The sequence below is a fragment of the Eptatretus burgeri genome, chromosome 15 (genome assembly GCF_056783735.1).
Source record: "Eptatretus burgeri isolate ZD-2024b chromosome 15, Ebu_testis_v1, whole genome shotgun sequence".
Classification (NCBI taxonomy): domain Eukaryota; kingdom Metazoa; phylum Chordata; class Myxini; order Myxiniformes; family Myxinidae; genus Eptatretus; species Eptatretus burgeri.
The window spans coordinates 38,493,988-38,512,884 of NC_140975.1; the positions used below are offsets into that span (position 1 = coordinate 38,493,988).

Below are 18,897 nucleotides of genomic sequence, written 5' to 3' on the forward strand. Positions count from 1 at the left end.
CTTGTGGTTAGTCTGGGAAATTCCGAGAGTTTGCCTATCACCTTCTTGAGGATCGCAGCGATCGGATGAAAAATCATTGCCTCATCATAAATCGCCAAGTTATCGTCGCGAATCCAATTACTCGCAGTGTGGGTGATACATGGTCACCTCTAAATCGGTTTTTCCTGATATTCTCCAAATTCCCGCTGGTTGGTCCACCCCAGTCATGCGGCAATCAAATATGCACATATAATATACGTACACACTTCCCAGCCAATATAAACCAAATGCTGATAAAACTAAACCTTACTGCTCCCACCTGTTGACATTTGTCATCCTCTGCTCTGCTTTTAAACTGCAAGTAAACATTACACCCATTTACTCTGTTTTGTTTTCCCAGTCTGCTTTCACACTTGCTTCAAATCAAAGCGAGTTGTTTTATACAACCTCCATCACTATCGGTGTAATAGAACCACCCCCTCGAGAGAAACACCAACACCATACAAAATGAAAAGCAGAGAAACTGTCAGAACAACTTTATTAAAAAAAATTTAAAGGCAAAACAAGAAACTTACCAAAGGAGGTGGTTTGCAGGGAAACCAGTCAAATTCCAAACGTTAGTTTGTACGCGTAACAAAATTGAGGTGCGACAAATGTAACAAAAAAATTTAGACTGCAAACTCCATAAACCTCCGTAAAATGAACACGTGAAACGATGAAAATGACTGTATAGGAGTATGTAAATGTTTTGGTGTACTGTACTGTATATCATTTGTTTTGTTTGTTTTTTGCATCAAGCATGCAAAAAAAAAAAAAAAACCTTTTTAAAACTCAGACTTTCCACCATTACCAGTAGGAGACAGCACAGCCCGCAACTGCATGTACAGCTTCACAGCCACTTACAGCTAATCTCCATTACAAATGATACTGCTCAGCGCCTGATGTATAGGAATACAAGAAAGATGGTTAGAAGGGGGGGAGGAGGAGGAGGGGAGCAAAAAAAAGAATTTTTTTTTTTAAAGAAGTCACACAAGCAAAAGGAACGAGGTGATTTTGTGAAGCAACTTTGTAACTCGAAATTTGGTAGGGAAAAAAAAAAATCCATCAGATTGAGGAAATGAAATATGAAAACAATAGCACTGCCACTAAATCAAGGAATGCAGCATTTTAATTTAAATGCTTTCATACGAGTGAAAAGTACATGCTCAGGCAGCACTAAAATTCTCAAGTCATGGTGAGGGTTTTTTATTTATTTTTGTTTGTTTTAATTATCTTCATCTTCCATTGTAGAATCTTCCCTGCAAAAACAAATGTCGTATTCACAAAGTGACTTGATGCACAAAACATTATAACAAGTCAAGTTTGAGATGACAAACTAAATTCAAAAATGTCATCCAGTTATTTTTAGGCACATCTGAATGTTGACAAAGCTCACAAAAAAAAATCAAATGCTTTCAAACTTCCCTTCCCTTACAAACTACCTGAGCACAAAAGAAAAGGACAAGTTGTGACATCACCGACAGCAGTATACGGTCTGAAGACAAGGAGCATGACTTATTGAACGCCTCAATGTTGTGGGCTAAACAAAATCCAAGATGTGCTGCACTGGATTCAGGAGGACACTTACCGCATGGCCAGAAAGGTCCGGCCAAAACCAGCAACAACAAAATACAGTACCAGCAGCACAGCCACCAGCGATTCAGCACGCAACTCCACAACACCTCACCCTCCAACCCCCAAACTGTAACCACCAACAGCTCTGCACAGCCACTTCTTGGCAGCCACCAGCCGTGTGCTTTAAAACGCAACAGGCGTCACGTCAATTGTTTGCGATCGGGAGCCGGTTATACGCTACAGGCTCCACCTCCTCATGTAAATTGTTCTACCAGCAGCCAGACTTTGGCCACCAAATGTTAAACATTAGTTTTGCACAATGTTGCTCCCTCAATACACATCGTTGCTCCCAGATAGAAAACAATGCCGAATTAAAAACGGTAGAACATATATAGCGATAAACACCAAATTAACAAGTTAAAAGTTTTAAGGTTTTCACCATGCATGAGCTCTTCAATGAGCTATTTATCTTCTTTATACTTAGAAAAAGACCAACTCAAAGTAAAAAGAAAGTAGGCCTCAATTTTTCGGGCAGCATGCTCCACCCATCAACAGGAGGAAGTAACTGCAACAAATGAACACAGTTTTCACAACTCCTCACCCACCATTGGCTGATTATTGTGGGGTGTTGATTGGCTGTTGAATGCATGTTACCGATTGGTCAGTACATTTTTCTCATCACAGTCCAATGCCCTCAGTGTATTGCAAGCTGTAGTTATCTGTGTCGATTCGTTAATAGTGTAGAGCCAGATATTGCTAATGGGTATCGCGTTTTCTTGAGGGACCGTGTGATGTAAATAAATATCCATAGCTTCTCTGATTCTCCTTGTGTGTTAGTGACTGATGGATGTGATAAGTTTGCTGTTTGACCATAATATGAGATGGTTATTGGTCTGTGCATGATTAACAATTGCTGATTTTTCTCCTCCTCCTCTTTTATTAATCTCTTCTTAAATTAATCTTGTTCTTTCACTATTGTGGTGAACGTCCTGCCAGTTTCACAAATGTAAACTTTGCCGCATTCACATGGGATACGGTAAACACCTGGATGGTGATTAGGAAACCTTCTCTCCTTATGGGTGTGAAGAATAGATTCAAGCTTGAAAGAACATCAGGCATATAATGGAAGAGGGGAAGGGGGGAAAATAAATCAACAATTGTTAATTATGCACAGACCAATAATCATCACATATTATTGTCAGACAGCAAACTTTTTACATCCATCAGTCATTAACACACAAGGAGAATCAGAGAAGCTATGGAGATGTATTTACATCACACGGTCCCTCAAGAAAACAGGATACCCATTAGCGATATCTGGTTCTCCCTTATTAACAAATTTTCCCATTCTTCTTGAATCAGCCAATGGTGGGTGAGTTGTTGTAAAAGCTGTATTTATTTGTTCCAGTTACTTCCTTCTGTCGATGGGTGGAGGTTGCTGCCCAAAATGTTGCAGGCCTACTTTCTTTCTTTTTACTTTGGAGTTATTTTCTTTTTTACAGTATAAAGAATGTAAATAGCTCATTTAAGAGCTCATACATGGTAAAAACCCTAAACCTTTTAACTTATTATTGTTGTTCCACCATGGAAACTTTTAAACAGTACTAAAACACCAAATTGTTGCATCAGCATTGAGCAGGGATTTCCATTCCACCTACCTGGCCTGAACCACTGTCATCACCACACAAAAACAACAAAAAAAATTACAAAAAATAATGGAATCAGACAAGCTTCGATGAATGTGAGACCTTGCAGAAAAAAATTAAAATAACAATATTTTTTTAAGGTTTGGTTGCAGGAGAAATTCTCAACCAATAAAATGTTTAATGAAAACAAAACTTTGATTTGGCTTTCAAATTTCCATAGTTGAGCAATGGCATATGTATACATGCCTGCTTGTACAGTGCCTATATAAAGTCTACACCCCCTTTCAAAATTTTCACCTTTTGTTGCCTTATATCCTGGAATTAAATCAGACTTTTTCCACGTTTAATGACACATCGTAACCCACAACTTCCAAGTGAAAAACAAATTCTACAAATTTCAGGGAAATTAAAAATACAAAACTAGAATACCTTGGTTGAATAAGTGTCCACCCACGACATTAATACTTGGTGGAAGCACCTTTGACAGCAATTACAGCTGTAAGTTTGTTGGGATAGGTCTCAACCAAGTTTGCACACCTTGATTGGGAAATATTTTCACATTCTCCTTTAAAAAAAACTGTTCAGGTTCAGTCAAGGTGTGTCGGGAGCGTTGATGGACAGCAATCTTCAAGTCATTCCACAGATTTTCAATTGCATTGAGGTCAGGGCAATGACTCGGCCACTCAAGGACATTTATCTTTTTGTTCCTTCGCCATTCCCGTGTTGCTTTGGGTCATTGTCGTGCTGAAAGGTGAACTACCGTCCCAATTACAGCTTTCTTGCAGAGAGAGGGGGCAGCAGATTTTCCTCTCAGATTTTTCTGTATTTTGTTCCATCCATTTTCCCTTCTATCCTGACAAGTGCCCCAGACCCTGCTGATAAAAAACATCTCAGTAATATGATATTGCCACCACCATGCTTCACAGTAGGGATGGTGTTCGTTGGGTTAACTTGGTGCGTGATTTTTGAAGGTGATTTCTTACACGGGCTAATTTACAATTGCTATTTTTTTTAATGGGGGGGGGGGGGTGTGGCACAAATCCAACCAAGATATTCTATTTTTTGTATACCTTATCGAGGGAGGCTCGTACGAGAGCCAACACGCAACGCACAGCAGGGGGGGGGCATGAGCCAAGAAGGGTGAGGGTGTGAAGGACAAAATAGTGGAGAGCAGAGACATGGAGATCATTGGAAGGGAGAGGGATGGGGCAGGGAACATGAGGTATACAAGATGGACATTACAGGGACTTTCAGAAAGGAAAGCAGGGAATTTGAAGGAGGTGGGTTTGGGGTGGATTAACAGGGGTAGAAAAGATCCTTTTTTAAATTTTTAAATTAAGCTAAAAAGAGTTTTGTATTTTTAATTAATTTTTTGAAATTTGTTTTTCACTTGGAAGTTGTGGGTTACGATATGTAAATAAAGGTGGAAAAAGTCTGATTTAATGCAATTTAATGCCATGCTACAAGGCAACAAAGAGTGAAAATTTTGGAAGGGGGTGTAGACTTTCTATAGGCACTGTATTTGTATGTGTGCTCAAGACAAGGACATAGGACACTGGACATAAATGCACTCATATTTTGATCATAAAGACAGCCAACAAGACAGATTTGTATCTGGGTCACAGCATCACGAACAGAGTGCTCCATCAAACAGAATGGCCCAAATATTCTCACACAATAATTAAAGTAGCAGGAACACACGAGAGCAAATAGAAGTCCATGTAGTTTTTCCCCGAGTTTATCTGGTAGAGAGATCCAATTTAAAACCAAAGCTTTAAGTCTGTTATCCTCAACCCCACCCCACCCTTTAAGGGTACTTCAGTGCAGAAGAAAAAGACCACAAAAAATAAACAAATATGCAAACAAACAAACAAACCAGGTGAACACGACCGAACTTGAAGCTTTTATGTGAGAACAAACACTCAGTGCCCTGATATTTTAACCACAGCATGACCTTCAACTGGAAGTGTGTTGGACATTTGGCAAGCCTTCACACACCCATCTGGAGATAAAGAGCTACCCCTTTACTTATTGATGGTGGTTTTATACCACCTGACTCCCCCTCTTATCTAGATCCTATCCTATCCAGCAGATGCAAATTGGTGGGAGATATAGCATACATCACAAGGCCTCCCCTTAACCATCTTAACCAATCATTAAACCAAGGCTTTGAAAATGTTCTGTCGGATCCCATTTTTAAGGCTGGACTGGCATGGGAAATTCTCTACCGACAGCCATTAAATCATCAGATCCAGCCTTTATTCTCAGATTAAAAACAAGTTAGTTATGCTCCTGTTCAGATTATTTTGTGATTAAATCACATATTAATGGAATCAGGCCAGCAATAAACCACCTGTATAAGTGAAAGAAGCTTGAATAAAAGCTAAAATAAGATGTATGATAAAAAAATACTCCCGAGAGGGAGTGCCGGTCATCTCTGCCAGAGGTCAAAAGTAACTGTGCCAGACTGGAATAGGGGCAGTTCATAAAGAACGTACGCTCTACTTCCGGGTTTCAAAACCACCCACCCCCCTCTGTATGCAGGCGATTGACCACCCACCCACCCCCCTCATGCATCGCTAATCGCTTGCAAAGCCAGCAGTTCCTTATGAACAGATGTTTGTAAGCCATGACGATGCAGTCCCTAGCGGTGTAATTTACCTTTTTCTTTTAATATCACAGCACATCAATTTTGAAAATAAAAGTACAAATTGACATTCAAAACAATGTTAATGTCATAAATGAAAGTAAGTGTGCATATAAACTTGTGTTCCATTGATAAGTTAAATCTGACAAAAGTTTCAAATGTAATATTTGTCACGGAGAGTTACGGTTATTAATTTTTTAATACTTTTTTTTGTACGTACTTTATGAACGGCCCATACGGGGAATCAGAACGAAGTTTGGAAGGCTATAAAATCGGAACGAGAGCAAATTTCAAAAAAAATGGCTCATGTTGTTCGAGATAATAGTCCATAGTATCTGAATCACTAATAACATTTGATCTCTCTTGATAAATGAGGGAGGAGATACGATTTGAAATCGACGATTTTCGCAACTTTGACAGCCTCGTGACGTTGACCTCGACCTTGGACGACCTTGTAAGTTATATCGTTGTGCATGTCTCATCGACTTCTATCCATTCCACTATTGGTTATTTGTCTCCACTTGGTTTGATTGTGGACGGACGGACGGACAGACTTCGAGACTGGGGGTTATTAGGTCATCTCTACTGAGATGATAGAGATGACCTAAAAAGGTCAGGAAATGAAACATAACCTGCTGAACTTCCCATATTACCCTCTCTATTTAACCCCAACAAAACAAAACAAAGAGGAATTAAAATTTGAATCATATACCTCACCTTGTTAAAACAAGTCGGCTTAAAAAAAGTAATAAGTTTACTTCAGGCTTTGAAAAAAAAAAAAAAAAATTCCTTAAGGCCTTAACTTTATGAAATACTTTTACAAGTCAGGTTTGCAACAAAGGTTCAAATGTACAAACTGGTAACCTTACTTGTCATCATTCTGTTCGATTTTCTGAGGTGACACAGATCTCGGTGGAGACTTAGAAGCAGATTTGGACCTGGATCTTGATCTTGATTTTGACTTTGACTTGGATTTTGACTGCGATTTGGGACTCTTCTTCCTCGGTTTTGAGTGACTGCGGGAAGGAGACTTTGATTCTGAGCGAGACCTGAAAAGCAGCAACATGGTATCAAAGGTAATTTTGGAATATATATATATATATATATATATATATATATATATATATATATATATATAACAATTATTTTTCATAAACAAGCAACTACTCAAACAGCAAAAAAAATTCCAGACAGAAGACATTTTAGCCTGCAACAATACATGCTCAAGCAAAAAATAAATAAATAAAATAAAAAGAGATAAATTATGCAAAACAAGTACATTGCAAAAATAAATCTTAAAATTACACAATATGAAAAGGTCATAAACTGTGGGGCAATAATGAATCCCACAAACTTACTTTGAATGAGAACGTGAATGAGACTTGGATCGGGAGCGGTGGCGACGGCGACGATCACGCTCATGTTCACGGTCTCGGTCGCGGTCGCGGTCGCGGTCACGCTCACGGTTGCGATCATGATCACGCTCTCGGTCGTGGTCACGAGAACGACTGCGTGAGCGGCTGTGTGAGCGGCTCGAGCTTCTAGAGTAGCTTCGCCTGCTGCGTCTTCGGGGACTGACGTCGGCAAAGATGGAAATGATTAAAGCTATCGAAAAAATAAATAAAAACTCCAAGAGCAATTTATTTAAAGAATAAAACAAAGGATTTTACATTAAAAAAACAGTACGATGACACAAGTGACGAGTATTTTGCTGCGTAAAATGCAATTTAACAAAGATTAAAAACAAGAATGTGCACCTCACTTATCTCGTGATTTAAAAGCTAAACTTTGGCAAAATTAAAACAAAGGATTGTTTTACAAGCCTGGTGTTGACTTTGCGGTTAGGGTGGCTGGCTTGAGATCTCAGGGTCCTGAGTTCAAGCCCCTGTTTTCCTTCACACCAGGTGGAGTTGACTCAGCCGGTCATCCCTCCGAGGTCGGTAACATGAGCACCAATGTATTAATAATAGGGGCACTGCACCAGCGGCACAGCTGTGTCCTCATCCAATGATGCTACCTGCAGCCTTGCGCTGCCGACGAAGGAGGAGGAGGAGGATTGTTTTACCTCAAACCACAAGTTGTAACTAAACCTCCTCAGATTTTGTTGCGCTTTCAGACATTTCAACAGGAACTTTCCTTCGAGAAGTTTATCATTACATATACTTGTTATTTTACAATCTTATAAAGTCACATGGGGTCACGTTAACAGATGGCATCGTTACCTCCATCACCGAAGGTAGGTGGAGGTTGTTTTCACCCGTTTGTGAGCAACATATATCTACAATTCCAGGTGTGTGTGTGTGTGTGTGTGTGTGTGTGTGTGTGTGTGTGTGTGTGTGTGTGTGTGTGTGTGTGTGTGTGTGTGTGTGTGTGTGTGTGTGTGTGTGTGTGTGTGTGTTTTTCTCGACAACCACTGGTCCGATCTAATTGAAACTCGCCAGATATATTTCTGGGGACCTGAGGATGTGCCTTTTCAAGGTTTGATATTAATCGGACAAGTGCTTCCCAAGTTGTGGCCATTTATTTACCAAACCAATGAAAAGACACGTTGTTGCGTGGGCATGGCCGATGGGGAAGGGAAGCTCAGCCGCGTTCCCCATTACGGGTTACAATGTACGGGCTTCCAGATAATGATGACTTCGTGTATTCTAATAATTTCTCATGCGCATTTATAAACACAATGCCCCCAAGTTATGATCGTTTTCATATTAGACGGTGCATAAATTTCGGTAACAGAGTGCTGGTATGCTCCGAACCAGGAAGAAAATTTTTTTTCTCTCTTCTCTTTTTGTTTTTCCTTGCGATGACATTGCGAAAAGGTAAAATACGTTGGCGCTAATTGAATAATTGGGTATTAAAACTAAATTGCGAATAATCGTAACTGCGAATAATATGCGAACTTCTGGGCCACGCACGTACGGGCACGCGAGAGCGAAGAAACGGCCTGTGTGGTTGTTGTTTGTTGCTCACGGTTTGAATATTTATTTATTTATTTATTTTACGGACACGTACTAATATCAAAAATTTGTGAATGGATTCAGACGAAACTTGGTGGACAGTTTGGGTGTGTGACAGGAACAAGCCGATTCGATTTTGGTTAAGGTATGGATGCATATCCGGCTTATCAGTGGGATGCAAATTGTAGACCGTTTAGCCTGGTGGAGGTGTGCGCTCTGAGTGCTGGTCCAGTTAAATGCTGAGAGATTGTCCATATTGCCACCAACTGCACAGCCAAAAAACCACCACTCTTAGTGAGGTCACTGGCGTGTGTATGTGTAATATTTTTATACACACGCGTTTTTTTTCTAGTTGGTACGTCCATGGGCAGTTACACCCGGCTGCATCTCATCCGGTTTGAACAAGGCGTACCGAGGGCGTGTCCCCCGGTAATTAGATCACGTGACCATTAGGTAAACTGTATTTATTAGATGGAGGACCCTCAGTCACATGGTCAAGTTATTGGAGTTCACAGTCGATTAGCGACCCGCCGAGTCACGAAGTTATTCGTGTACGACGGCCTGCAATTCCAGAGAGTCTGGTGGAACCCGAGGTAGTGGTCTTGTCGCCGACCCCCGGGTCTGCAACAATATATATAAAACTGATAAAACTACCTTTTTCGAGTCAGGATATAATTGTTCTAGCAATGATTAAAAAAAAAAAACTGAAATGACAAACCTTCATCAACTTAAGAAATACAGTAACAAGCACATCAGACCTGTCACTTCATTGATAGAAATAACACCTTCTTTGTGCAATTGCAGAGGAAATAAAAAAATTAAAAGGTTGTTGTGTGCTCCTTGTATATCTATTGCTTCAAGAAACATGACAATGTATAATTTTGTGTGCCCCTTCCGTTTCCATCCCATTTTATTCTATAAAGGGTTCCTCCTGTCATCGAATAATATAACAGGTACCGTTGGAACCATGACATTAAGCTCCGAGTCCTGGAACCATGACAGCTGCCAGACCCCACCTACCCAAAATGATATGGCCCCCATCTTGGTTTTCTGGAAGGCCCAAGATATCAGGCCTGTAAGCCTCCACTGATTATACAATGCCTGTGTTTGTGTCAGATTTCCAATGGCTTTATTTGGGTCAAGTGTTACTCACGATAAGCCCCCACCCCACCCCCCCCCCCCCAACCAAAAATAAAAATAAAAATCTAATCATATGTCGAATAAGAATTATTACAACGGTTTAATCAGGCCCTGTACATGCCTGCATATACAAAAATAAACAAACAAATAGCGATACATAATTTTGAACAGCCACATATTGGAGCTAAACAATCCGTGACCAACGCATCAGCTCATTCAGATATAACCGTGGTGGAGGGTGACATGTATGAGAGGTGCAGAGTTAATCTTTCTAAGAGCGCATTAAAATGTTTTTCCCAAATCGTGCTGTTCATCGAAGAGAGCTTTAAATGAGAATTTCCCAAATCGGGGCCGTTGCCGGAATTTGTCACAAATTGTGACTGCAGCATGGTTATTGGTGTTATTCTACAGCAGCAGCAATCCTTTAAAATAAAGCGTGACTCGCACAACTTGTAGTAAAAAAATTGCCCAAGATTTCACAGCACTTCAATTATTTTCTTCCAATATCAGATCAATAAAACAAAGCCAATTCCGTCATCAATTTTATTGAACATACATCTCGACATATACAGCCAGCAGAAGTCAATACCGATCTATACACTATGCAATGCTCAGCCTGCCAGGTTCAAAAATAGCCCTCAACAGCTGGAGTCGTTTCCTTGTCTAAGGGAGAGCTACTTACAGTGATGTCAAAGGTGTTCAAATTACACGCAGGATGATGAGTGGGTATTCAACAAGATCTTCCTTTTTGGGCCCAGGAATAGGATTTTGCAGGTCCTTCAAGATATATAAATTTCACTATGTTGTCACTGTTCTCTGGAGCATGGTCACAAACTATGCCCAACCACCAGGTGCCATCACAGATGAAACCAAAGTATTGCCTGTTATCGTAGACAGTCCAGGTGGTGTTGGAAACTCAGAGTCCTATTGGCAGGTCGTGGTCTCCTGCAACGTGCTGTGTTGAAACTGACAATGAAGAAACTTGCATCACCTGATCAACATTTTAATCCAGTGTGCTGGGGCTGACAAGGATAAAAAGCACTGGTGCCATAAATTCCATGCAGTTTTAGTGACGAAGCCTTCAAACCACATCCCTATAATCATCCTCTTTCCTAAAGAAAAACCACGCTCTGCATTCTTGCATGAATCAAAAAAGGGCTTTGGTGTGGAGGACATGGTCTGTCTGGCCAGTGTAAACTAGCTCTTGCAGCAAGCATTTTTACAGTTCCATCAATGCAATCACAAGCATTCTTAACACAGCTTGTCGCAAAGAAAAACGACTCAAACCGGCCAAAACCTTCAGGTCAGTCCATACTGTTCATATCGTGGGTAGTAAAGTCACTGACAAGACGTTTTTCCAACGAGTCTAAAAGAAGCATAGAGTAGCCGGAGGTCGTGCAGCATCATCCTCGAGAAATCCAATCAAGTGACAGCTTTGATGTATGCAATTTTTTATGTTTGCTTCTTTCATCAGCAAAATTAATTCCGACTGAGATGGAGAAAAGAAATGGTGTTCTACAAGGTTATACTATTACCTTATCCACGGTCTTCAATGTAGTCACCGTTCGAGGTTTCCTGGCAATTGGCTCAGGTTGTTTTTGTTTTTTTCAGTGTATTCACCGATGAAACCCAAGTTTGTAATCAATCATCATCATCATTCCCAGCAAGGATCTATTCAAGTTTCTGGATCAGTGCTGCTTTGGACTGTCATGGAAATGCTGAAGAATGCCAGTCTTTCGACTGTTACAATGTGACATTGTCAACAAGTATATTCCATTGGTGCGACATCAATAATGCCAAGTGGGACAGCCACAAATCTGAATGAAGTCAAGCACAGATACAGACTGTCCCACCGACAAATAGTAATGCACATTTCAGTGGCAAATCACCAAAAATAAATAAATAAATATGTCGACTTCAATGGACGTGCTCTGCTAATCATTGCAATGAACATTCAATTCCTGCAAGTTAGCCAGAAGGATCTTTTGCTCACGTTCTCACTCACTACCGATCCTCAAAGTGCGATGCATTTATTTTTCCAAGGGATCGCTCTTGACACATTGCCATAGGACTTTACCTGACACTGTTGTGAAAGTTGCAATATACCTTGCTTTCACAACACGTCAGTCATGCATCACCATATAGGTAACAAAACCAAATTAGGTAATCATTTCAACTCGAAGGGCACTCGGTAGAGCGCATACCTCTGCCATGTAATACCTGATCCATGAGAACATATCGGGCACCAATAACTTGTTGACCAACATGCTTATAATCGTTTTTGAGCCCCATCTCTCAATGGTAAAGAATCACTTTTTTAAAAATTAAATAAATCACATATGCAGATCCAGATTCGGATCTTCACCAAAATCGAATCAATTCTTACTTCTAACACACCCAACATGTCCACCAAGTTTGGTCCGAATCTGTCCACAACTTTTTGAGATATCGTGCTATATATCAGTTCAGCCCCATCACTCAATGGTGAAAAATCACTTTAAAAAAATTATCAGATCCGTATTCGGATCTTCACCAAAATCTAATAAATTTGTCCTCGTTACACTTCCCGACTTGGCCACCAAGTTTTGTCTGAATCCATCCATAACTTTTTGAGATATCCTGCTCACAGACAGGCATGAGTGATGGGTGAAAATAACCTCCATCCACCTTAGGTGGCAGTTAATAAAATGGAAATTAAGTTATAAATAGCAGTTGGGAAAAATAATAATAATAACTGGAACTGCCACTTTATAACTGCTGGCAGTGATGACCGGGTACCCAGTCCGTCCACCTGACACAACTGATACAACATGAGACTTAAATCATAGTCACAAAGTTTCGCATTTATCGGATAAGCGGTGCCAGAGAAAACATTATTAATGATGATACAAACACAGGCCTGCTTCGAGACGGCGCGAAACAGACGAGTTACGAACCGGACAGCACAAAGCGTTCAATGTCCTGATTACTGGCGAACAGATTCAAATAATTAAATAATTCTGGCTGCCAAACCGCGTGACCGATCAGGTTGAAATTTTAAACATTTGTTTTGCATGTCGGCTAAATTACAAATTTGAAGTTTCGTATATATAGAAGCAGCGGTTACAGAGTAAACATTAATTAATATTTATCCTTCAATCCAAGATGGCGGCCAAACCATGTGACTTGTGACGTCATAATTTTCACCACATGTGCAAACACGATCGGAGACGATAACTGCAAATTTTCGCTTCGCGAGGTTAAGCAGTTCCAGAGAAAACATTATTTAATATTTTTTGTAAAACCAACATGGCTGCCGAATCCTGGGCCCGATCCCGTTGAAATTTCAAACCCTCATTCCGCATGACTGTTCCACCATAAAGGTGATGTTTCACATTTATTGATGTTCCAGAGTAAACATTAATTAATATTTTTCCTTCAATCCACTATGGCTGCCAAACGTTGTGCCGTACCTCAAAAGGGGGTGAGAACTTTTTATTCGTCATGGAGAGGCGGTCATAGTGGTGGAGTTTCACCTGGATCTGTTCAGTCGTTTCAGAGAAAAAGACATTTAAAGATACTATTTTTCAATCCAAGATGGCTGACGAACCATGTGACCTATGACATCACAAATTTATATTCTGCTTCCAACTGGGTATTGGAACAAGTTTGTGAAGTTTCGTGTTAATCGGTAAAGGTGCGTTTTTCTATCCAAGATGGCCGCCAAACCATGTGACGTGTGACGTCAGAATTTTTACCACGCGTGCACACACGATGGTAGATAATTGCAAACTTTCGATTCGTTAGGTTAAGCGGTTCCAGAGAAAACATTATTTAATATTTTTCTTAAATCCAACATGGTGGCCAAACCATGTGACTTATGAATTCGAAATTAACAAACTTGTATCGCCTACGTGTCCCGAATATAGTTCTGAAATCTCCCCTTCATCGGACCAGCGCTTCTGGAGAAGGTGTATGAAGGTTTTAGGGTTTTTTCAAGATGGCCGCCAAACCATGTGACCGATCAAGAAGAAATTAACAAACTTGAGAAAGGACCTCATGGGGAATACATGTGTGAAGTTTCGTCTTGATCTGTCTTGCCCTTCTGGAGAAGATTTTTAAAATTTATTCATTTTCAATCCAAGATGGCTGCCAAACCTTGTGACCTATGATATCATAAATTTAAATTCTGCTTTCCATCGTCGACCTGAACAAGTGTGTGACGTTTCGTGTAAATCGGATAAGGTCTATTTTTCTATCCAAGATGGCCGCCAAACCATGTGACTTCTGAGGTAAAAAAATTTTTTACCATGTATGCAGACTTGAGGGAGGAAGGCACTTGCAAATTTTCGCTTTGATGGCTTATGAAATTCCAGAGAAAACATTATTTAATATTTTTCTTAAATCCAACATGGCGGCCAAACCATGTGACCTATCACTTCGAAATTAACAAACTTGCATCGCATGCATGTCACGAATATAGTTCTGAAATCTCGCCTTCATTGGACCAGCGCTTCTGGAGAAGAAGATGTTTGAAGGTTTTAAGGTTTTTTTCAAGATGGACACCAAACCATGTGACCTGTCAACAAGAAATTAACAAACTTGAGAAAGGACCTCTTGGGGAATGTACCTGTAAAGTCTCGCCTCAATCTGTCCAGCCCTTCTGGAGAAGAAGATTTAAAAAAAAAAAACACTAAAAAACAAGATGGCGGCCGAATGTCATCGATGACGTCAAAAAAAACATTTTTGACGATGAATTTTGGCGTAGATGACGCTCAAAAAAAATTCAGATTTTGTCCTATACGGCGTTCTACTTGACGAATTTTCACCGGTATATCGCTTCACGTATGACGTCACGAAAAATCACACGTGTTCCCCATAGTGAGCTTAGTAAAATGTATCAAACGAAAAAATTTTTCCATTGCACGGTTTCCGAGATACAGATGTCCAAAGTTTATCGCTTTTTTCAAGATGGCGACCGCACCACGTGACCAATGACATCATAATTATAACGTGATTGTGCTATCAAAAAAGATACAAACTATGGTGAAAATTTCCTGTCGATCGGCCTTAGTGTCCCAGAGAAAATGATTTTTAAAGCGAAAAAGGGTGCAAAATGCCGGCAGAAAAATAATAATAATGCGTAATAATAATAAACAGAAGAAAAACAATAGGGTACCCTGTACTCACAGGGTACCCTAATAAAAAAGAAGTGGAAACCGGATCCATGGGATGTAACACTTTAAACGAAATTGGTGTTCAGAAACACCCGCGGGATGACATGACATTCAAACCCTAGCTAGATCAGACAGCTCAGATGCGCGCGTGCACGTACCTCTTGGCCCTCAGCCATCTTGCCAGCCCAGTGAAGTGCTTGCACTACACCAGTGTTTCTCAAGGTGGGGTGTGGCAATATTTTGGTGGGGCATGAGGATTCAGATTTAATGAATCAATATATGATCGCTTTCATAGCTTTGCTACAAGTTCCCTTATTGGTTGACTCAGCCATTTCTGGTGGATTTATCTGAAGTACCAGAGCAATACCAAGAGGAGTTATGAGAGTTGCAACAAGATGAGTCTGTGAAAACTATTTTCAAGATCAAAGGAACCATGATGTGGCTGTCTGAGGAGAGCGAAGAGAAATACCCAAACTCGACCACTTTGGCAAGGTAAGTATTGATAAATTTTCATTCATCATATTTCGTCGAGTGTGGATTCCGTGTTGTTACCGATTTGCTGCAAGCGAAGAGAAATCCGACTGGAAATCACGAAACATGGTGATTTAAGGCTGAAACTGACAAAATTGGTTCCTCAAATCAAACAAATCTGCAGCCAGCATCAAGGGCAGGGCTCCCATTGAATAAAATTTGCAATAAGGTTTTAATAAAGCCTTTTGAATACATATGTAGTATATACTGTAGTGTCTCCAATCGTGGTGGGGCGTACGATTTTTTTTTTTTTAAATCAAAGTGGGGCGTGGGACAAAAAAGGTTGAGAAACACTGCATGCACTACACAATGTGTGTACAGTGAAAAATAGAAAGCAATCTCCACAGAAGACTTTTAGTACCCTCTACCTGGTAGATAAATTATACCTTTGAGGGTTGTGGACCTCTGAAAATTGTATGGAAAAATATGGTGTGGAAAAAAAAATGTGTATGGTGTGGAAAAATAAATAAATTGTACCTCTGAGGGGTGTGGACAATTCTCGATATAAACCTGTACCATATAGTGCCACCAATTTATTTATTTTTAAACACCATTTAAATAAATAAATAAACTGCCTTGGCCACACGCCAAGTACAACCACAAAATACAACCATTTGAACCCCATAAGTGCGGCGCTTAAGGAGTGCATGCAGTACGTACGCTACAATGTATCTCGTTTAAACATAATTTGTACATCCTCAACTCGTGGACTCCTCGTAGAATGGATTTGTGTTAAGCGATTATAAAATTTATTCCGTTGTTTACGATGGTCATGCTCCTTGATTTTATATAAATATATAAATCACACTACTTATTTTTTTATTAAAGCACTGAAGGGTAGTTCTCAAGGTTTCCTTCATTTCTCGGCTTTACCTCCTACTTCATATGGGCTGTTTCACAGTCATGCTCATTTCTGGTATTTTGTACCTTGCATGCTAAATGAGAGGCTGTAGTATCTCTGTCATTAGGGCCAGTAGTTGGTACTAGTGATGGCACAACTTGGACCACTTTTTATTCGACAAAAAATGTCAATTTTTGGCAGAATGGCATAAAAATTGCCATTTTTTTTGACAAATAGCCGTCTCATTTTCTCCAGGTACACTGCATTCACAGTGTATGAGCAAATACAAGCAGAAATTGGGACTTTTATTTGTTGTTGCACCAATTTAATACCTCTTCTGTACTTTGTCCACAACATGTTATTCATTTCAGACTATGAATATTTATTTCACCCTCAATAAATGTCCTCTACGGAAATGCATATTGTAGAATAATTTTTTTTTATATAAATAAAGGGTCTTTTTAAAAGTTTATTGTGTGTTTTACCAAGTGTGTATATACCTGCACTGATATTATGCTACAAAGTTTGAGTGTAACCGATAACCTATTTGCATGGCCTGCACTGATTGCCTTACATGTGTCCGTGAAAAATGTGTCCTCTCCGGAAACACCTAAACTGCCACGAGTTATACGGAAACTACTTGCTGGCTATAAACTATATTCATTCACATGCTCCAAAAATTTGGATATAAGTATTGTAATTAACAATGTTGGATTTGGAGAAATAAAAATAGAAAAATAGTTTGAATTTTTAGTGGTTGTGAGACAAACTTGGTACCCTCATTGTGAAACAGCCCATATTAAAAATACCAAACCGAATTGCTTCCTTCGGACGCGGGTGGGGATTTTTTTTATTATTTATTTTTTCCAATCAAATAATAAATAAATAAATAAATAAATAGGGGAAACTCACAATTAAACAATACCAATACCACCCCCCCCCACCAACCCATTAAACAATCCACAATGCCCCCCCCCCCAAGACTCGCCTTTTTTCTACCAGCTCTACCGAAACTCCCTCAGAAGTCAAGGAGTATACAAGTAAGAGTCTTTACCATGTACGGATATACAAACCTCGACGATTTTGATCACACCCACGGGACGCATCTACTTATCACATACGCATCGTGCTCGTTTCCAACGCGGTCGCTGCTCTTCCCCTTTTTACATCCCTTCACCCTCATATTAATAATCAAATAACCAAGAGTTTCGCGCGAACACAAAGGTCCTTCCAGGCAACGCGGGGAAATTTCCATAAAGAAAATGGCGTCCTCCTCGCACACACAGAGAGAGAAAGAAAGAGCACAAGGCGGGAACGCGGGTCACAAGGAAAATATTTAAACCTCGAAACCACAAAACCACGAATAAAGGAACATCCACCGCGTCCTCACCTGCTGCGTCTGTTGTAGCGATCGCCGCCGCCGCCGCCGCCGTAGTAAGCACTGGACGAAGGCCGACGGGGCGGCCATCGTCGGTAGGGCTCGACGGGCCGGCTGTAGCGCGCCATCTGGACGCGCAGCTCCCGCCCATCTAACATCTTGCCATCGAGCGCGTCCATCGCGTCCTCGGCGTCACGTTTGTCGAAGAAGCGCACGAAGGCGAAGCCGCGGCTCTCTCGGGAGAAGCGATCTCGGGGGATGTACACGTCGCCGACATCGCCGTATTTCTGAAAGGCGCGGCGCAGCGAGTCAGGGGACGTACGGTACGTCAAGTTGTCAACTTTAAGGGTGTACATGTCGTCTACGTCGGATGGAGGAGGCCCAAAGCTCATCTTCTTCGGTCCACTATTAACTTCGAACGTCGACGATCGCCTGTTATTTAGTCGAGGGAGAGCGCCACGCCACGAACATGGAAAAAAAACCCCCTTAAGGATGTGCACAAAATGGCGCCCGGAAAAGTGCGTCACGTGACGGGCGGAACACGTTCGCGCCTCTTCTGCCCTTTTCCTGTTTACGGATTTTTCTTTTTTTTTGCCGACACGACATTGATGGGATTTCTCTGAGTACTTGACTGAAAGAATACTTTTCACAATAATCGATGTGCTAGATTTGTGTATGTTTTATTTTAAAAAAAAATAAACCGATGTACGTCACTTCCTCTGACTGGAGAGAACGTCGATCCCGTCAGTTTCCTCCCTCCCACTTCCCACGGCTGTTATGATTTCCCACAAAGAACCAGAGTCACTCAAACTCGCACAATGGTTGCTAACCTAGGGTTTTTGTTTATTTTTGGCTATCCTTTTTAACTACATAGAGAATCTGAAATGGTGATCTATTTTTTTTTTTTACCTGAACCTCAAACAAGGAAGCAACACCAACACGAGCGATTTATAAACTCTTAAATGATATGACTGGCCGAGGTCGGCTTCAAACCACCGACACTCCCCC

The 18,897-nt window shown here is 40.5% G+C and overlaps 1 protein-coding gene across 3 annotated transcripts; it reads right to left on the reverse strand.

Annotated features, from left to right (window-relative positions):
• Positions 1-500: 500 nt before the first annotated feature.
• On the reverse strand, positions 501-18,427 carry SRSF2 (serine and arginine rich splicing factor 2). 3 transcript variants are annotated; one of them, XR_015051839.1, is made up of 5 exons: positions 17,902-18,427; positions 7,245-7,460; positions 6,756-6,935; positions 1,607-1,774; positions 501-1,277 (listed from the first exon to the last, which is right to left on the reverse strand). XR_015051839.1 is itself a non-coding variant. In XM_085857789.1 (4 exons), exons 1-4 carry the CDS (start codon positions 18,279-18,281, stop codon positions 1,702-1,704), a joined length of 849 nt encoding a protein of 282 aa, XP_085713915.1. In that variant the 5' UTR covers positions 18,282-18,427; the 3' UTR covers positions 501-1,701. The 3 variants fall into 3 exon arrangements, 2 of the variants coding, with proteins under 2 accessions (XP_085713915.1, XP_085713916.1); XM_085857789.1 differs by having other exon boundaries at positions 501-1,774; XM_085857790.1 differs by lacking the exon at positions 1,607-1,774 and having other exon boundaries at positions 17,902-18,426.
• Between the last annotated feature and the right edge of the window lie 470 nt (positions 18,428-18,897).